At 49.3% G+C, this 15,811-nt stretch overlaps 1 protein-coding gene across 4 annotated transcripts; it reads left to right on the forward strand.

The window, feature by feature from the left end:
* Positions 1 to 136: 136 nt before the first annotated feature.
* On the forward strand, positions 137 to 15,785 carry USF1 (upstream transcription factor 1). Of its 4 annotated transcripts, none has more exons than XM_035098868.2 (11): positions 137 to 325; positions 4,371 to 4,458; positions 5,487 to 5,536; positions 5,792 to 5,910; positions 7,599 to 7,700; positions 8,856 to 9,054; positions 10,158 to 10,245; positions 10,434 to 10,492; positions 12,036 to 12,130; positions 13,548 to 13,700; positions 14,746 to 15,785. In XM_035098868.2, the coding sequence occupies exons 2-11, from the start codon at positions 4,451 to 4,453 to the stop codon at positions 14,830 to 14,832; spliced, it is 960 nt and encodes a 319-aa protein (XP_034954759.1). In that variant the 5' UTR covers positions 137 to 325; positions 4,371 to 4,450; the 3' UTR covers positions 14,833 to 15,785. The 4 variants fall into 4 exon arrangements, with proteins under 4 accessions (XP_034954759.1, XP_034954760.1, XP_034954761.1 ...); XM_035098869.2 differs by having other exon boundaries at positions 5,798 to 5,910; XM_035098870.2 differs by having other exon boundaries at positions 139 to 325; positions 13,572 to 13,700.
* Positions 15,786 to 15,811: the final 26 nt, after the last annotated feature.

Raw genomic sequence — 15,811 nt, forward strand, 5'->3', positions numbered from 1 at the left:
CGAGAAACGAAGGCCCGAGTCCCTCCCTAAGATGGCGCCTGTAAGAAAAAAAAAAGCCGGATCCCTCCCTAAGATGGCGGCGACCGGAAGCGGCGGCCTTTCCCCTCACATCATTTCCAGCCGCGACGCCCCGGGTCCAGGAACCAAGATCGGCGAGGCGGGGCTTGCGCCGCCTGCCGTGGTTGCCTCCCCGTCGAGCTGTATGGGCGGTGGCGGCGGCGGAGGAGAGGCAGAGAGGACGGAAGAGAAGAGAAAGGCTCCGCGGTGCGCATGCGCCGATCTCCATGGAGAGACAAGGGGGCGAAAGAGACGGAGGGGAGGCCAGGTAAACAGTCGCCCTCCCCCTTCCCCCCTCTGGCAAAGGAGGAGGAGGAGGAGGAGGGGATAATCCGGAGGGCGGGCGGGGGACTGGATAGGGTTGGACGGTTGGAGGCTCCGTGGTGCGGGAGGGTGCGGGGGGCGCAGGATTGGGCCCGGGGTGGGGGTCGTGTGGGCGGGTGTCTTTCTGGCCTCAGTTTCTCAAGGCGAGGCGACTCTTCGGACGAGACTGGGCGGGGCTTCTCCCACAGCAGCTCCTCCCCATCTCCAGGCCTCTCCTGATTATCTCTTGTTTTTTGGGACTTCACACGTGCGAGGCCGCTTTTATTATTATGGGTTCGTGTCCAGCTCTATTGCACTTGGGGATGCCAAGTGAGCCAAGTGCATTTGTTTCGTTGGGGCTGCTCTGGGTGTGACTAACGTAAAGTAAGCAAGCTATTACCACGACGGCTCTTATGATCACTACTGTCATGTTGTTGTGAGTTTCGTCGGCTCCAATCCGAAGAGTGACTAACGCTGGGTGCATGCTTTTTCGCTCTCTCGTTGTTATTATTCGCATTGGTCTGCTCTTGAGGGTGGCTATGGTTGAGTACAGCCGAGTATTATTACTACTGCTGCTGCTGCTGCTATTCCCATCAACAGTTTTATTGGGTCTATTCTGAATGTTATTAACGCTGGGTGCGTGGTGGTGCTGGGTGCAGTTTGACCAAACTGCGGGAGGCAGTGGAAGACAGGAGTGCCTGGCGTGCTATGGTCCATGGGGTCACGAAGAGTCAGACACGACTAAACGACTAAACAACAAGCGTGGTGGTGGTGCTGAATGTAGCACTGAAGACACTGCGGTCCTCATCTCAGACCCTCCTTCAAGGGCTCCCCCCCCCCCCCGGATGCCAAGAGGATGGAATAGGGCTTTTCAGTGGTGGCTCCCTGCTTGTGGAATGCTCTCCCCAGGGCACCAGACAGAAATGTAACTTTTTTTTACCTGGGCTTTTGGCCCTTAATTTGAAGGGTTCTAAGTAAGCTCTTATGGGACCCAGGTGGCACTGTGGGTTAAACCATTGAGCCTAGGGCTTGCTGATCAGAAGGTCTGTGGTTTGAATCCCTGTGACGGCGTTTCCGTGTGCTGCTCTGGTTCGCCAGAAGTGGCTTTGTCATGCTGGCCACATGACCTGGAAGCTATACACCGGCTCCCTCGGCCAATAATGCGAGATGAGCGTGCAACCCCAGAGTCGGTCACGACTGGACCTAATGGTCAGGGGTTCCTTTACCTTTACCTTTTAAAGTAAGCTCTTAGTGGCACAGGATCCATAACGCCTGCCCTTCGTTTGGTATGGATGTGGGGTTTTTTTAGTATTATTTGGTTTGTTGTAACCAGTTTTAATGCTTATACTGTGTTGTAACTCACTTTTGTAAGTAAAGTAGTTAATAAATATAAATATTATTTTGTTAGCTGCACGATACGGTCCCTAAGTTACCCATAATCAGGTTTTTAAAACATGCAAAATATTAGTGTTGCTATACTAATAACAACAGTGAGTAACAACGCATGTGGTGCTATATAATATTTATAGTATTACAACACCTGTGTACTGGGTATATAGTACCGTATCTTAGAGTTTCATTGGCTAGAATGAGTAGGCCCCTTCCCTCAAGGAGCTTACAAATTAGAGTGGACCAGGAGTAAGAAAGGGATAGGAGCCAGGGAGGCACAGCTTGGGGAACAGGGCACCTGTTTTTCCATGCAAAAGGTCTCTGGTTCACTTCCTGGCCAGTTAAAAGAAGGATTGGAAAAGGACTTCTCTCTGCCTATCCTTGCTGCTGAAGAGAGTAGTGGGCTAGCACAGTGTTCTTCAATCTTAGGCCCCTAGATTTGGTGGGACTACGACTCCCATCATACCAATGGTCATTAGCCATTGGTCAGGAATGATGCATGCTGCAGTAAAACAACATCTGGGGAACCCACCTGATAGAAGGCAGCATCCTTCTTGTATGAACACAGGAAGGTATGTATTGTTCATGCTTGGTTGCCATCAGCTCGGAGGATCAAAGGAGTGGTGTGACTTTGTGGGCTGTTGCTTTCCTTGGAAAAGCTGCACATCTAACCTCCACCTGTGTAATGCAGTGTAAGAAACTCCAAACACTCTTTATTGTTAATCTCCTTAACGTATTGTCTATACTTAACATATACTTTGAGGCTTCAAAGCACTTACATTTCAGTAATCCTTGAGTATTGGCCAGGCGCAAAAAAAATGGCGCCCTGGCGTTTTGAGGAGCTCACAAATGGAGAATCTTAGGTGCAAAATGCGCCTGGCGCATTACTAGTTTCGAACCCTGGTGTGATGTGTATGGAGACTGATCCGTACACCACTCTGCCTTCCTTAAATATCTGTGTGAGTGTTTATATAGCGCTTTCAGTGTATATAGCCCTCTGCAGGGGAGCATAAAATGGGAAAGGTTGCTGCCCCGATAAGCTTACAATCTAAAACTTAAAAGTGATGATGGGGTGCAAGAGAAGTGCCTCCTCTCATTCCAAGTTGTGGGGTTGTGTTGAGTGCAGGTCTGAACCATGGTGCCATCACTGTACATGACGCTTCACGGAAATGCACATATTTAAAAACCCAAGGACTGGATGGGTCCCCCCCCCCAAGGACATTGCAAACCCTACGCCAAAGGATAAATGGACATAAATCTGACATCAGGAACCATAAGACTGAAAAAGCAGTAGGAGAACACTTCAATCTCCCAGGACATTCTATACAAGATCTCAAAGCAGCTGTTTTATTACAGAGAAATTTCAGGAACAGACTGGAAAGGGAAGTTGCTGAATTGGAAATCATTACCAAGCTTAAAACCATGGAAGCACCTGGGATGAATATAGACATCGGATTCTTATCTCATTATGCATGATCAAGCTTTCTTTAGCACCTCAGCCCAGGACTAATTGCAGCCATCAGCAGCCGTTAACAGCCATCTACAGGTTTACCACTCCCATCAGCCCATCACCCATTCCCACCCACCCCCACCACCCTCTGTATATATATATAGGGTCTGACACTTCTGTTTCTAGTGTATCTGAAGAAGTGTGCATGCACACGAAAGCTCATACCAAAATATAAACTTAGTTGGTCTTTAAGGTGCTACTGAAGGAATTTTTTTATTTTACCGTAATAAGCGTTCATATGAGTGGTTAGAGCAATAAGACATTGTCTCCATTGGTTGCTCTTTTTTCTCCCCTCTGGGTGCCCGGGGGAGGAAGTTTGTGATGCAAATTGATCCCTATAATTTAATGTACCTTTTCACACTCCACACTTGTGGGATGTCAGTAATCTCTATTACTGATTTATTTATACAGTACATGAGATGCCCATAGCTAAGTGGTAGAGCACATGCTTTGCGTGCTGTAAAGATCCAGACGTTCCCAGGTATTGCTGGGAAAGACCTGTCTGAATTCTGCCACAGTGGGTATAGAGCAGGATGAATAAACTCCCTCCCATAGGACACAGTGATGGCTACCAACTTGGATAGCTTTAAAAGAGGATTGGAAAAATTCTTGCCACAGATACACATGTGGCAGTTATTTCCAGGTTAGGCTGCTGTAAGGAGCTGTACGTAGGGCTACCCTTGAGAAAGGTCTGAAATTTGCATTTGGTCCCAGAAAATTAAGAGTGCTGCTGAGAACTTGGTTGCATGTTACATTAGTGACAAGTCAAAATGCTTTCTGGGCATTTCATGGAAATTCTTCTAGCTTTTGACTGTTTAGCTTGTTGGTCCTTTTGCATTTTGCGATGGCCAGATTTATTTGGTGCTTCTGTTCTTAGAATTCTGAGCCACCCAGGCAGTACCATAATAGTGGAAATAGCATTGTGGAAATAAATGATTACAGAGAGTTTTTTTTAAAACCAAAAGCTAAAATCTGAGAGCATGCTGGGGCATTGAAAGAAGGGCAAAATTGCTTAGCTTTGGCAATAGCATTACTGTATTATTAGTGCGAGAGGAAATGAGGCAGCAGAACGACAGGCACCATCTTCACGAATCTGTGTTTTCCTTCCCAGGGTCTGGATGAAGCAGCTGTGAAGCAGTGGAAGACTAAAAACCCAGGCTCCAGTCTTCTGATGCAGAGTGGAGTGAAGAAATGAAGGGGTGAGAGAGAGAGGATGCCTCTGAATATATTTTGCTTCCTGGGGTGGGGGAGCAGTGGGGGGGGGTGGCTCTTAGTCTCAGGCCCTTCTTGGGGGCTTCCTGAGGGTATCTGCTTTGCTTCAGGGTGCTAGCCACAGGGCTCTTATGAGAGTGAGTGAATGGCCCCACAGGTTTCTGAGATAAATTCTGTGTGTAAAGTAGCAGGGCTATCAGGCCTAGTGGCTGATAGTTCTCTTTTCCTCTTGCCCTGCCAGGAAGTCCAGCATCCTGGGGCCAGACAAAAGATTCTGGCGGGCCCACAAGCAGGCCTCCCCTCATTCATCCTCAGCCAAAAGGCCTATTGCAGGCACCCCCAAACTCGGCCCTCCAGATGTTTTTGGGACTACAACTCCCATCATCCCTAGCTAACAGGACCAGTGGTCAGGGATTATGGGAACCGTAGTCCAAAACATCTGGAGGGCCGAGTTTGGGGGTGCCTGGCCTATTGCCTCTCTCCTTGAAGGATTGGACAGATTCATGGAGCATAAGGCTATAGATGGCCTCTAGCCAGGAAGGCTACACTCTGCCTCCATGGTCAGAGCCATAGGAAGGAGTGCTCTTGAGCTCAGGTCCTGCTTGCCTAACCTCCCTCACAGGGTTGTTGGGAGGATAGAGTGGGGGTGGGGGGAGAACTATGTGCTCCACCTTGAGCTCCTTTGAGGAGAAGTGGGATATAAATGTATACAAATGCATAAAATAAATTACATTGCACTTTCTGATACTGTTTTTAAATGCTGTAAGCCCCTTTCAGTCCCAACTTGAGAGCAAGGCGAGATATAAACACATTAAATAACATTAGCCTCCAAGGTCTGGTGCATGTGGAGGAGGGTGTCTGCTGAAGGTCTCTTCTAAATAAGGGAGCCCCTCCCTCCTTCTGTAGCCAGCCACCCTCGAGAAAGAAGCAGAAAGGCGGGTGCACACAGCCCAAATACTGTCTCGGGGCCCCTGAGCTCTCCTCATGTGCCTTCCTTTGTTCTCTTTCTTGGCAGACAGCAGAAAGCAGTAGAGACGGAAGAGGGCACTGTGCAAATCCAGGAAGGTGAGCACCCACCCACACCTGCCTCTCTTGCTTCCGGCCTCCCCGCCCCCACCCTGCCCCACTTCCTCCCACTCCCCAAAAGCTAAACGGTGATCTGCTAGTGGAGATTCCCCTCCACTCCCTTCTAATCTTCTGGCACACTGCTCCGCTGGTTGTGTGGGTGGATGGAGAATGTTCCTGCCTGGGCAACGCTTAATGAGCAAATGTGTCCATCTCTCTTCCCTGGGCGGCACCCCCTTCTCTTCTTTCCTTAAGGGGCAGTGGCGACAGGTGAAGATCCCACCAGTGTGGCCATTGCTAGCATTCAATCAGCTGCTACCTTCCCTGATCCCAACATCAAATACGTCTTCCGGACAGAAAATGGGGGCACTCAGGTAAGACACTTATCGCATTCCCCTCGTGCCGCTGGCTTTGTTTCCTTTGGGGTGGGTTGGTGGGTGTGCAATATAGTGGCTCTGTTATTCCTTGACGGTCAGAGGCAGCAGTGCCCCCACAGAAGCCACAAGAAGGGAGAATACTCTTGTGCTTGTCTCCTGCTTGCGGGTTCCTTCACAAGCATCTGGTTGGCCACTGCAAGAACAGGATCCTGGACTAGATGGGCCATTGGCCTGATCCAGTACTGTTATTCTCATGTTCTTCCCACTATCTATTCTCTCTACATCACCCCTAACTCAGCGCACACACACCCCATCTCGTTTCCCAGCATTTCTGAAAAATAGACTAAAACAGTAGGTGTGATAAAAACGGGGATGGAGCGTCTGTGCTGCCCCGCCCAGTGTGTCCAGAGACATGTGGAAGACCCCCATCTTTGCTCTGCTGAAGTGCTCCATCCTTCCACCTTCCGGAAGTCCAAGGTGAGCAAAGCATAAGGAGACTTAGCACAGGGTGCCTCCCTGTCTCTGGCATGCAGGGACTCGTACCCTCTCAGGCTGGTCCTGCCCAGCCCCTTCATTAGCTTGGCCTGTGTGTTCCCCCTTGTAGGCATCAGCCACCTCTTGTGCAAATGCAGTTATGCGGGCATCCCGGGACTGCATCCTGGAGAAAGAGGCCAAGCCAACCGGTTTGCAGGGGTCCTGCTAGCTCAGGGTTATTTCCAACAAGGCTCAGGGAAGTGATGGGGGTCGTCTTATACATGGGGGTCATCTTCCCCCATTTTCATAAATTTGAGTCCCCCAAAATAGAGGTCGTGTTATACACGGAAAAATACAGTACATTTGTAAGATCCCAGCCCCTCCTTCAGAATGCTCAGCATGGTGTGGATGTTTCTGCTCCCCTGCACATTTGGGAAGGGCCATAGCTCAGTGGTAGAACATGTGCTTTGCATGCAGAAGGTCCCAGGTTCAATCCCTGGCTGCATCTGCAGGCAAGGTTGGGAAGGAACCTTGCCTGAAACTCTGAAGAGCTGCTGCCAGTCAGTTTAGGCAGTACAGTCGTACCTTGGTTGCCGAACGCCTTGGAACTCGTACGTTTCGGCTCCTGAACGATCGAAAACCGGTAGTGAGTGTTTTGGTTTCCAAACGGTTTTCAGAAGCTGAATGTCTGGTGCGGCTTCCGTAGCATCCGATTGGCTGCAGGACGCTCCAATCGGAAGCCAAGCCTTGGTTTTCGAACCAGTTGCTGCGATGTTTGGGCTGGAGAGTGCTTACGAAGCTCCCGAACGATCGCCCAGGAGGGGGGGAACATGCCAGTCGGGCATGTGTCTCTGCCAGGGTGCTACTCGTAAGTAGGCCTTTTCCTGACAAAACGGACTCCCAGAATGGATTCTGTTCGAGAACCAAGGTACGACTGTACTACATGGTCCAAATGGCATGACTCAGTGTAAGGCAACTTTCTATGCCCCCCCCCACACACACTTGCAAGAAAGTAGCTAGGCTAGGCTAGGTGAAAAGCACGTGCCATAGGCTCACCCAGTCAGCCTCATGGTTCAACAGGACTCTGAACCTGTGTCTCCTGGCTGGAGCTGATGAGGGTTTGGAGGGGGGCAGATTGGCAAAGGCTGCTCTCGCCACTAAGCACTGGCTCTGTTAACAATGTCCCCCCTCCCCTTTGCTCTTTTCCCCAGCTGATGTACAGGGTGATTCAGGTAGCCGAAGGGCAGCTGGATGGGCAGACGGAGGGCACCGGGGCCATCAGCGGTTATCCTGCAACACAGTCCATGACACAGGTGGGTTCTGCTGAGTCAGCGGAGGAAATGGTGACGTTGCCAATCTGCTCTATGCAGTCATCCTTTCTGGCTGAGCTGTTAGCTCTGCTCCTCTGGCCCCAGGTGGTTTGTGGCTGGTGAAACAGGCTCCTTGAGGCTTATGGGCAGGAGGTGGATATTCTGCAGGCACATTCACCCCAATTCTGCAGCTTGAATAACTTAGGTACGGTTGCATGTAGTTGGTGCATTTGCAGTGTTCAGCATCTGCTAGTCAGTATGAAGGGCCAAAGGGTGATTCCAGTGGGGCTTAATGCTAAGATATTGAATGGGTCATTGGCAAGAGGAGTTTTTCTTCTTACTGGGTTTTCCCTGGAAATAGTATATCTGAAATAAAATAAAGGGTGGGGATACAGGCTGGCATATTTTTGCTGTTTATTGTGTGGACTCTCAAAATCTTGCATGTGGCACCCCCAGTCCAACAGAAAGAGCCCACCTGGAAGCACCCAAAGAGTGACAAGGAATCCTTCTTAGCCCCTCCCCTTCCCTTTGGCTTTTCCATAGCTCATAAGGACTAGAAGCTTGTTTCATAAAACCAGGCTGCTGAATATCAAATAACTGCCTCTGCCCCTCGCTTCTTGCATCTAAGGTACCTTTGAAGGTATAAGCAGCTCAATCCAAGCAGTTGTGATGCCGTTGGGGTGTTTGCGAAGGGTATCACTGGATCACGTTCCTCAGTTTTGTTGAATTAATTCAACTAAATAAGTTTCAATTGGATTTTGGAAAACAAACGTGCAATTAATTGCTACTGTTTGGAATTTTGTGTGGGTTATCTTCGCCAGTGGTTTGTCCAAACATTTGTTTGAATGATGCTTTTATAGAGTAGGGTAGAGTGGGCCTAGGGATGAATTTGTGGAACCGGGGGGGGGGGCGGTTGCCTGAAAAGGTTTGGGAACCACTGTGCTAGACTGAAGGTTCTAAACCCTCCTGCATTGATTTTGCACTTGTGCTTTGGGCTTCAATACAAAAGCAGTGTAGGAAGAGGATCTCAAGGGAGGAGCATCCTGAGAGAATAGCACCATTGTCTGACCCTCTGTCTTTGCCTGAGATGGATACCTGCCCAAGTATTTGTTGAGGTAGATGTATCTGAAGGAGGCTCCTCTCTCCTCCTCCTCCCAGGCTGTCATCCAGGGCGCATTCACCAGTGAAGATGCCGTCGAGACAGAAGCTGCGACCACAGAGACGCACTACACGTACTACCCTGCCACTGCAGTGGCTGACACCAGCACGTCTGCCGGGGCAGGGACCACAGCCACAGCTGTGGTGACGACCCAGAACTCGGATGCCCTGCTGGGGCAAGCGACGCCAACTGGCACAGGTCAGTTGGGTTGGGCTACCTGCAAGACGACTGGCCTGAGGAGCTTCCCTCCGGCCTGGGCCTAGGGCCACCCCTCCCCTCCCCAGGAGCCAGCTGGCAAGTTCAACTTACTTAGCCCCTTCCCCTGGGAAATGGAGTTGCTCCCACCTCTGTGCTCGCTATGGGTTTTCCATGTCAAGATGGGGCCGTTTTGGCCATCTCAGGTTGTGCAAATGATCGGAACGATGTCGTGCATCTATTTTTATTTTTATTTTAAATATATTTTTATTGATTTTATAACAAATACAACAACTATAAAAAACATAGATAAAAGAAAAAAGACAAAACAAAAACAAAAAATGCAAAGAAAAAAAAACATTTTCTTAACAATATAATATTCCAATATACTTTCTTACTCTGTCGACTTCCTCCTTCCCCCCCTTCCACGTTTCTATTTATATCTAGTATAGCACTCTCTACTTCTTAAATCATTGCTTCTTCTAAAATACTCATTATAAATATTATTCTACATCCGTTATAACCACGAAATTCCAGTATTTCAAAATATCATTTGGATCTAAAAATCATAATTATTTTACATTTAGTCTTAATTCCTCCTTACTATAACTATTTGCTTCTTCAGCCTCTTTGTACTTCCACTTCCCTTATTGTCCATTATTTAATCTTATATTTCTTCTCCAAATAAATCTTAAATTTCTTCCAATCTTCTTCCACCGTCTCCTCTCCCCGATCTCGGATTCTCCCAGTCAGTTCAAACAGTTCCATAAATTCTATCAGCTTCATCTGCCAGTCTGACGATGTCGTGCATCTAAACCGGTCGTCGCAGAGCACGAGTGGTGAAGTTTTAGGAGTCTAGGTTGCACAGGTTGGACACAGATTTTGGGAAACAAGCTCCCATACCTACAGATTGGGGGAACCCAGTTTCAGATCGCACTGCAGAATGTGATGGTGCTACGCAGTCATGTTAATATCCTCACCACCACCACTTCTCCTCACTTAGAACTAGGGCAGCTTGGCCACCTGCTTGGTCATCAGTTTCATGGGAGCTCCTTTAGGGCTGTGCTGCTCTTCTCTACAACTCTGTCTTGTTTTGAATTGCACAGGGCAGTTTTTTGTCATGATGTCGCCACAGGAGGTTCTGCAAAGTGGGACACAGAGGTCCATTGCACCCAGGACTCACCCTTACTCACCGTGAGTGCTCTCCTTCCCTGTCGCATGCCAGTCGCTAAAGTTCTCCCTTTATTCAGGGGTGGGGCACACTTTCCTTGAGTGTCCAATGGCTTCCCAGCCTGGAAGGGGAGCTGCTGAGGGTCTCCTCCTGTCTCTGGAAATCTGAATGGGAAACCCAGTGCCAAACTGTGTGCTTTTGACTCCCTCAGGAAGTCTGAAGCCCCACGAACAACCCGAGATGAGAAACGTCGGGCGCAGCACAATGAAGGTGAGTGGGAACTGTTTTGCCAACGAACGTGATCCTTGAATTTAGCCACACTGTTCCACGAGGAGAGGTTGCTTGGAGTGCTGACTGCCTTGCACCCCTCTGTAGAAGGATCTTATTGCAGGGTGTACTGCAGCACTGCAATCTGTTTAGCATCTTGAAGGAGATTGGTCCACATCCCACCGTTCTTGTATGCCGATCATTCTTCCACCTCATGCTCAATTGTTATTTTGTTTGAATTCTTAGTAGGTCTGAGGCCCTGTATGTATTGAGATAGATTTGCGCGCAACAGAAATGTTTAAGAAGAAGAAAATTCATGTGAAACCAGAGAGCATTTCAGTTCACATACTCAAAACAAGGCAGTCCCTCCCCGCAGGCTTACAGTCTAAAAACACAAGGGAAAGGGAGCAGACTTGGTGGTGTATTCTACATGTGCCATGGCTTCCAAACTAGGCGTGTGCTTCTCCATGTGCTCTGAATCCCACCACCTTTGGTGCTGCCTTTTTCCTCCTCTTCATTTTAGAAAGTTGGGTGCTGGCAAACCTTGCCGGGTTCTTGGTTTAACACAGCAGCAATGGGCTCCCGTGGACCAGAGGATCTCCCCAGTCTGAAGTAATTTGGCGAGGGCAGCAATCGCCAAGGTTGACTGCTATGATTTTAGTGATGAATTGCTCTTTCCTAGCTGCTGTACGTACTGCCTCTTGTAATGTTTAATTATTTCTTTTAATTGTTGACAACCCAGTTTCTTTCTCTTTTTCCTTTTGAAGTTAAAGGAGAGTCATGCTCTCTCTCCTGACCCCCATATATACTATCTTGCTCACAACCTCTTTTGCATACCCTGTTTCTCCCCCTCCTTCACCTCATCTATTATCTTGCCTAGTATGTTCTAAAAAAAGAGATTCCCTCTAAAGAAATCCTCTAAGGGTGTAAAGATGTTGCTGCATATGCCAGTATATGTTCACATCTCATCCTCCAGGGATTTTATTCTGAGTTCTAAAGTATTTCCAACCCTGGCTAAAATTCTGGAAAAACTAGTAAGGCCTTTTGAAGTGTTTGAGTTGTGTTCAGTTGCATGTAATAATCGTCAAGAGGTGGGACCCGGCTGGCCACCTTAAATAGAGAGTTGTGTATGTAGAATGACCGGTGGTAGGCCAGGAGGCAGGGGATCATTTTGGGCTGGCCAAAAGGCTCTTCTTGAGGAATATCGAGTGCTTTTTCACCTAGGGCATAGCTAAACTATAGAACTGACTCCCGCAGCTGGCAGTGACGGCCACCAAATTGGATTACTTTAGAAGAGGATTGGACAAATTCATGGAGGAGGAAGCTACAAATGGGTACTCAGCATGATGGTGATGCTGGGAGGCTGTCCTGATTTCAAATACCAGTTGCTACCGGTAGAAACCACAGGAAGGGAGAGTGCTCTTTTGCTTGCAAGTTTCCCGGGGCATTTGGTTGGCCGCTGTGAGAACAGCATGCTGGACTAGGTGGGCCCTTGGCCTCATCCAGCAGGCTCTGTCTATGATGTTTGTCTTTCCATCTCTTCCAGTGGAGCGCAGGCGCAGGGACAAGATCAACAACTGGATTGTGCAGCTGTCTAAGATTATCCCTGACTGTTCCATGGAGAACACCAAATCTGGACAGGTAAGGGGGCTTGGACTGGCCTTCTGTAGGAGCAGAGACAGTCTGGGCCCAGTTACAGAAAGGCCCCAGCAGGGTGCCAGCCCTTGACTTCAGGCTCGCTCAGGGTCAGCTGCTGCATCTGTGAAGCTGCTTGCCATTCTAATTTCCACAGTGCCCTGGCTTGATTCCATCATGTTGACGGCACCAGGGCTCTCTGGGTAATCTTAAAATGGTGGGCACATCGCTGAGGGATCGAAAAGGCCAGAAGGGGCTCTGCCTGAGGGAACTGACCTGAGCTCATCACCCTCTCAAACATTCTGCCTACCAAACTTCAAAATCTTGTATCCAGAACTCTACTCTGCACATCAAGGAAATCGTTCATTTTGGCGTTTAGTAACCCGTGGTGGTAAAAGGGACGTGGGTGGCGCTGTGGGTTAAACCACAGAGCCTAGGGCTTGCCGATCAGAAGGTCGGCAGTTTGAATCCCCGCAATGGGGTGAGCTCCCGTTGTTCGGTCCCAGCTCCTGCCCACCTAGCAGTTCGAAAGCACGTCAAAATGCAAGTGGATAAATAGGTACCGCTGCAGCGGGAAGGTAAACTGCGTTTCCGTGCACTGCTCTGGTTCGCCAGAAGCGGCTCTGTCATGCTGGCCACATGACCTGGAAGCTGTACGCCGGCTCCCTCGGCCAATAACGCGAGATGAGCGCCGCAACCCCAGAGTCGGTCACGACTGGACCTAATGGTCAGCGGTCCCTTTAACCCGTGGTGGCGTCCATATCAAGCAATCTGTTTGCATGTGCATGGATTAAAAAACATATAGGTGCAAAACAGGAGCTGTTGGGTGAAGCAGCAGCCATTAACTGCTTTGGATGCCTTGTAAAAGCAGACCTGTTTGCCCAGACATCCCCTGACCCCAGAAGATTGGACCCTGTTTGTGTGTTTCAATCCCTTTAATGCCTTTTAAAATTCCTTTTTGCAAGCTTTGCTACTGCTTGCAGTTTGTTTTGGGTTGTATTTTTTTCTGTTAATTCTGTTGCTTTTCTATTGTTCAGAACTCAAAACTTTTAAAAACATTAAGTGGTTTATAAGAGCTTTTGAATAGAATCTTTTAAAAGACGATCCCGGGATCTGTCTTGCCACCCCCATCAGGAGGAGTCCCCTGCTTCCATCTTCACCTGGTCTAGGAATTGTTTGGTTCCCTGGAAACTGTCGGGGGTTGTTGCCTTAACTCGTTGCAGCACCTGGCAACAAAAGTTGTGCTGGTTTTAACATTTCTAGGCAGGAGGAGGCAGTTTTCCAGTCTTCAGGGAAACGGCACACTGAGATGGGTGGAAGGGGGAGGGGGTTGAAGAGAGAAGGCAGCCATGAACTGCCAAGTGTTCCCACCTGAAGTGTCAGGGGCTGGTACTACCCTGGGGCCTAATCCCTGGGCCTGCAGCTCAATCAATCGCTTTCACTGCAGAGCAAAGGAGGCATCCTCTCCAAAGCTTGTGACTACATCCAGGAGTTGCGGCAGAGCAACATCCGTCTCTCTGAGGAGCTGCAGGGCTTGGACCAGCTACAGATGGACAATGAGGTCTTGCGGCAGCAGGTAAGGCTAGCCAGAAGGGGGGCAGGGTATGGATGTTTTTCTACCAGAAGGGGAGAAGTAGTGGGGGGGCTCTTCCAGCAGTCTGCCTATTGCTTGCAGCGGTATGGATGAATATGTAGGAACATAGGTAGTTGCCTTGTGCGGAGAGAAACCACTGGTCTTTCTAGCTCAGTATTGTCTACACTGACTAGCAGCGATTTCTGGCAGGTGTCTCTCTCCCTGGAGATTCTACTGGGCATTGAACTTGGGTCCTTCTCGATGCTTTCCACTGAGCTGCAGTCCTTCCCTTAGCATATAGGGACACAGGAAGCTGCCGTATACTGAGGCAAATCATTGGCCCATCTAGCTCAGTATTGCCTACACTGATTGGCAACAGCAGCTCTCAGGCGTTTGAGGCAGAGGATATTCCCAGCCCTGTCTGCAAATTAAACCTGGGGAGGAATGGCAAACCAAGCTGATGGACTATACCAGGCACCCCCAAACTTCGGCCCTCCAGATGTTTTGGACTACAATTCCCATCTTCCCCGACCACTGGTTCTGTTAGCTAGGGATCATGGGAGTTGTAGGCCAAAACATCTGGAGGGCCAAAGTTTGGGGATGCCTGGACCATACCATAATGGCAAAACTGACTAGAAAACTCAGAAACTAAGAGGACAAAAACTCTATAAAAGAATGGAAAAAATTTATAAGCTGCTTAGGAGACCACTGTAAGCAGATGGAAACATTGCCAGGATTTTGATTTCACTTGTAGTGTAACAATTACCATGGATAATATGGATTGATATAATAGAGTATGGAAGAATATGCAGTTTTAAATGTTCAAAATGGGACCCCATTTTGAGAGGGTGGGGGGAAGTCCCGAAATTCGGAGGAATCTCTGTATATGGATATATATTTCAATATTTATAACTTTGTATATATCTAAAACCAAATAAAAATGCTTTTAAAAAAAAGATTTCAAGTTGAACCTGGGACCTTCTGCATGCAAGGCAGGCGCTCTGCCACAGAGCTGAGGCCCTTCCCTGCTTCCTTTCTCCCCCTGCAGGTTGAAGACCTGAAAAACAAGAACCTGGTTTTGCGAGCGCAGCTGCGGCAGCACGGCGTGGAGGTCATCATCAAGGACAGCCACTGATAAGCCACCACTGACCAAGGGCCCTCCTTGCCCTCCTCCTCCTCCTCCAGCACAGCAGCCAACGGGGGTCCTGTGCCTCGCCGGTGCTTCCATGCCAGGCCCCCGTCCTTGTTGTACAGACCCAGTGAGCAGCGCTGTTGCCCGGGCCAGGGAGCTGGGCTGGGCTCAGCTCAGGACACTTGCCTCTGCCCAGTGCTCTCCTTCATGGCCCGGGACCTGGCTTGCCCCCTTGAGCTTAGACGCTGCCTCTCGACACAGTCCTCTGTCTTGATACGACCCTAATCAGTTCCAGGGTCATGACCTTTTCTCTCTTTCTTTCTCTCCTCCCTTTGAACAGCACCTCCCACCTGTGCGCTCGACACACCTCTCGCTGTGTCCGTGCATGCGATATTATGTAGACATGTTGCACGTCCCCCATTTCTCCCTCGCGCCGCTTATAGGCCCTGCCCTCCACAGCACTGCCCATCTCCGGGCACCTTACTCTTTGTGAGCGTGGAGAGCTGAGGAGCTGAGAGTCTTCCTCTCCCCCAGCCCTGCTTTGTGGCTCTCTGGCCCAGTAGGAGGAACCCTTTACACCACAGAGACAGCCTCACACACGCTTCCCCTTCAAGGCTGGCCACCTAGTTCTGCCTCTGGGCTTCCACTCAAACAGCTGCAGGTCTGATGTGGCCCTGAAAACCCTCCCGAGAGTCTGGGCTTGCAGTGAAGACAAGCCTGCCACAGCCTCCCCCTTTCTTTACTCCACACCATGGAAGGTGATTTAAAGTTGCTCTCGTGCCATGGAAGCCGTTTGCCAAGGAGGTGAGTGTGGGCCGAGAGCAGCAGTAGCTGTCCTCCCGTCTCAGGTGATTGGACAACTGGTTGGGGTGATGCTTCTCTTTTTTTTCCTCCCCCCGTTTTTTGTTTTTTTAAAAAAGTCTCTGGATTAAAAAAATAAAGTAATGGAAAAGCAAGTGGGTGTTCTGTGTTCTGGCTTGCG

Source organism: Zootoca vivipara, chromosome 17 (genome assembly GCF_963506605.1).
Source record: "Zootoca vivipara chromosome 17, rZooViv1.1, whole genome shotgun sequence".
NCBI classification, from domain to species: Eukaryota; Metazoa; Chordata; class Lepidosauria; order Squamata; family Lacertidae; genus Zootoca; species Zootoca vivipara.

Bases quoted from the DNA above. Each gene is read 5' to 3' on its own strand.
- USF1 (XM_035098868.2), top strand. The intron at 5,911-7,598 runs GTAAGACACTTA...TCTTTTCCCCAG, and splicing joins CAGAAAATGGGGGCACTCAG to CTGATGTACAGGGTGATTCA. The intron at 13,701-14,745 runs GTAAGGCTAGCC...CTCCCCCTGCAG, and splicing joins ATGAGGTCTTGCGGCAGCAG to GTTGAAGACCTGAAAAACAA.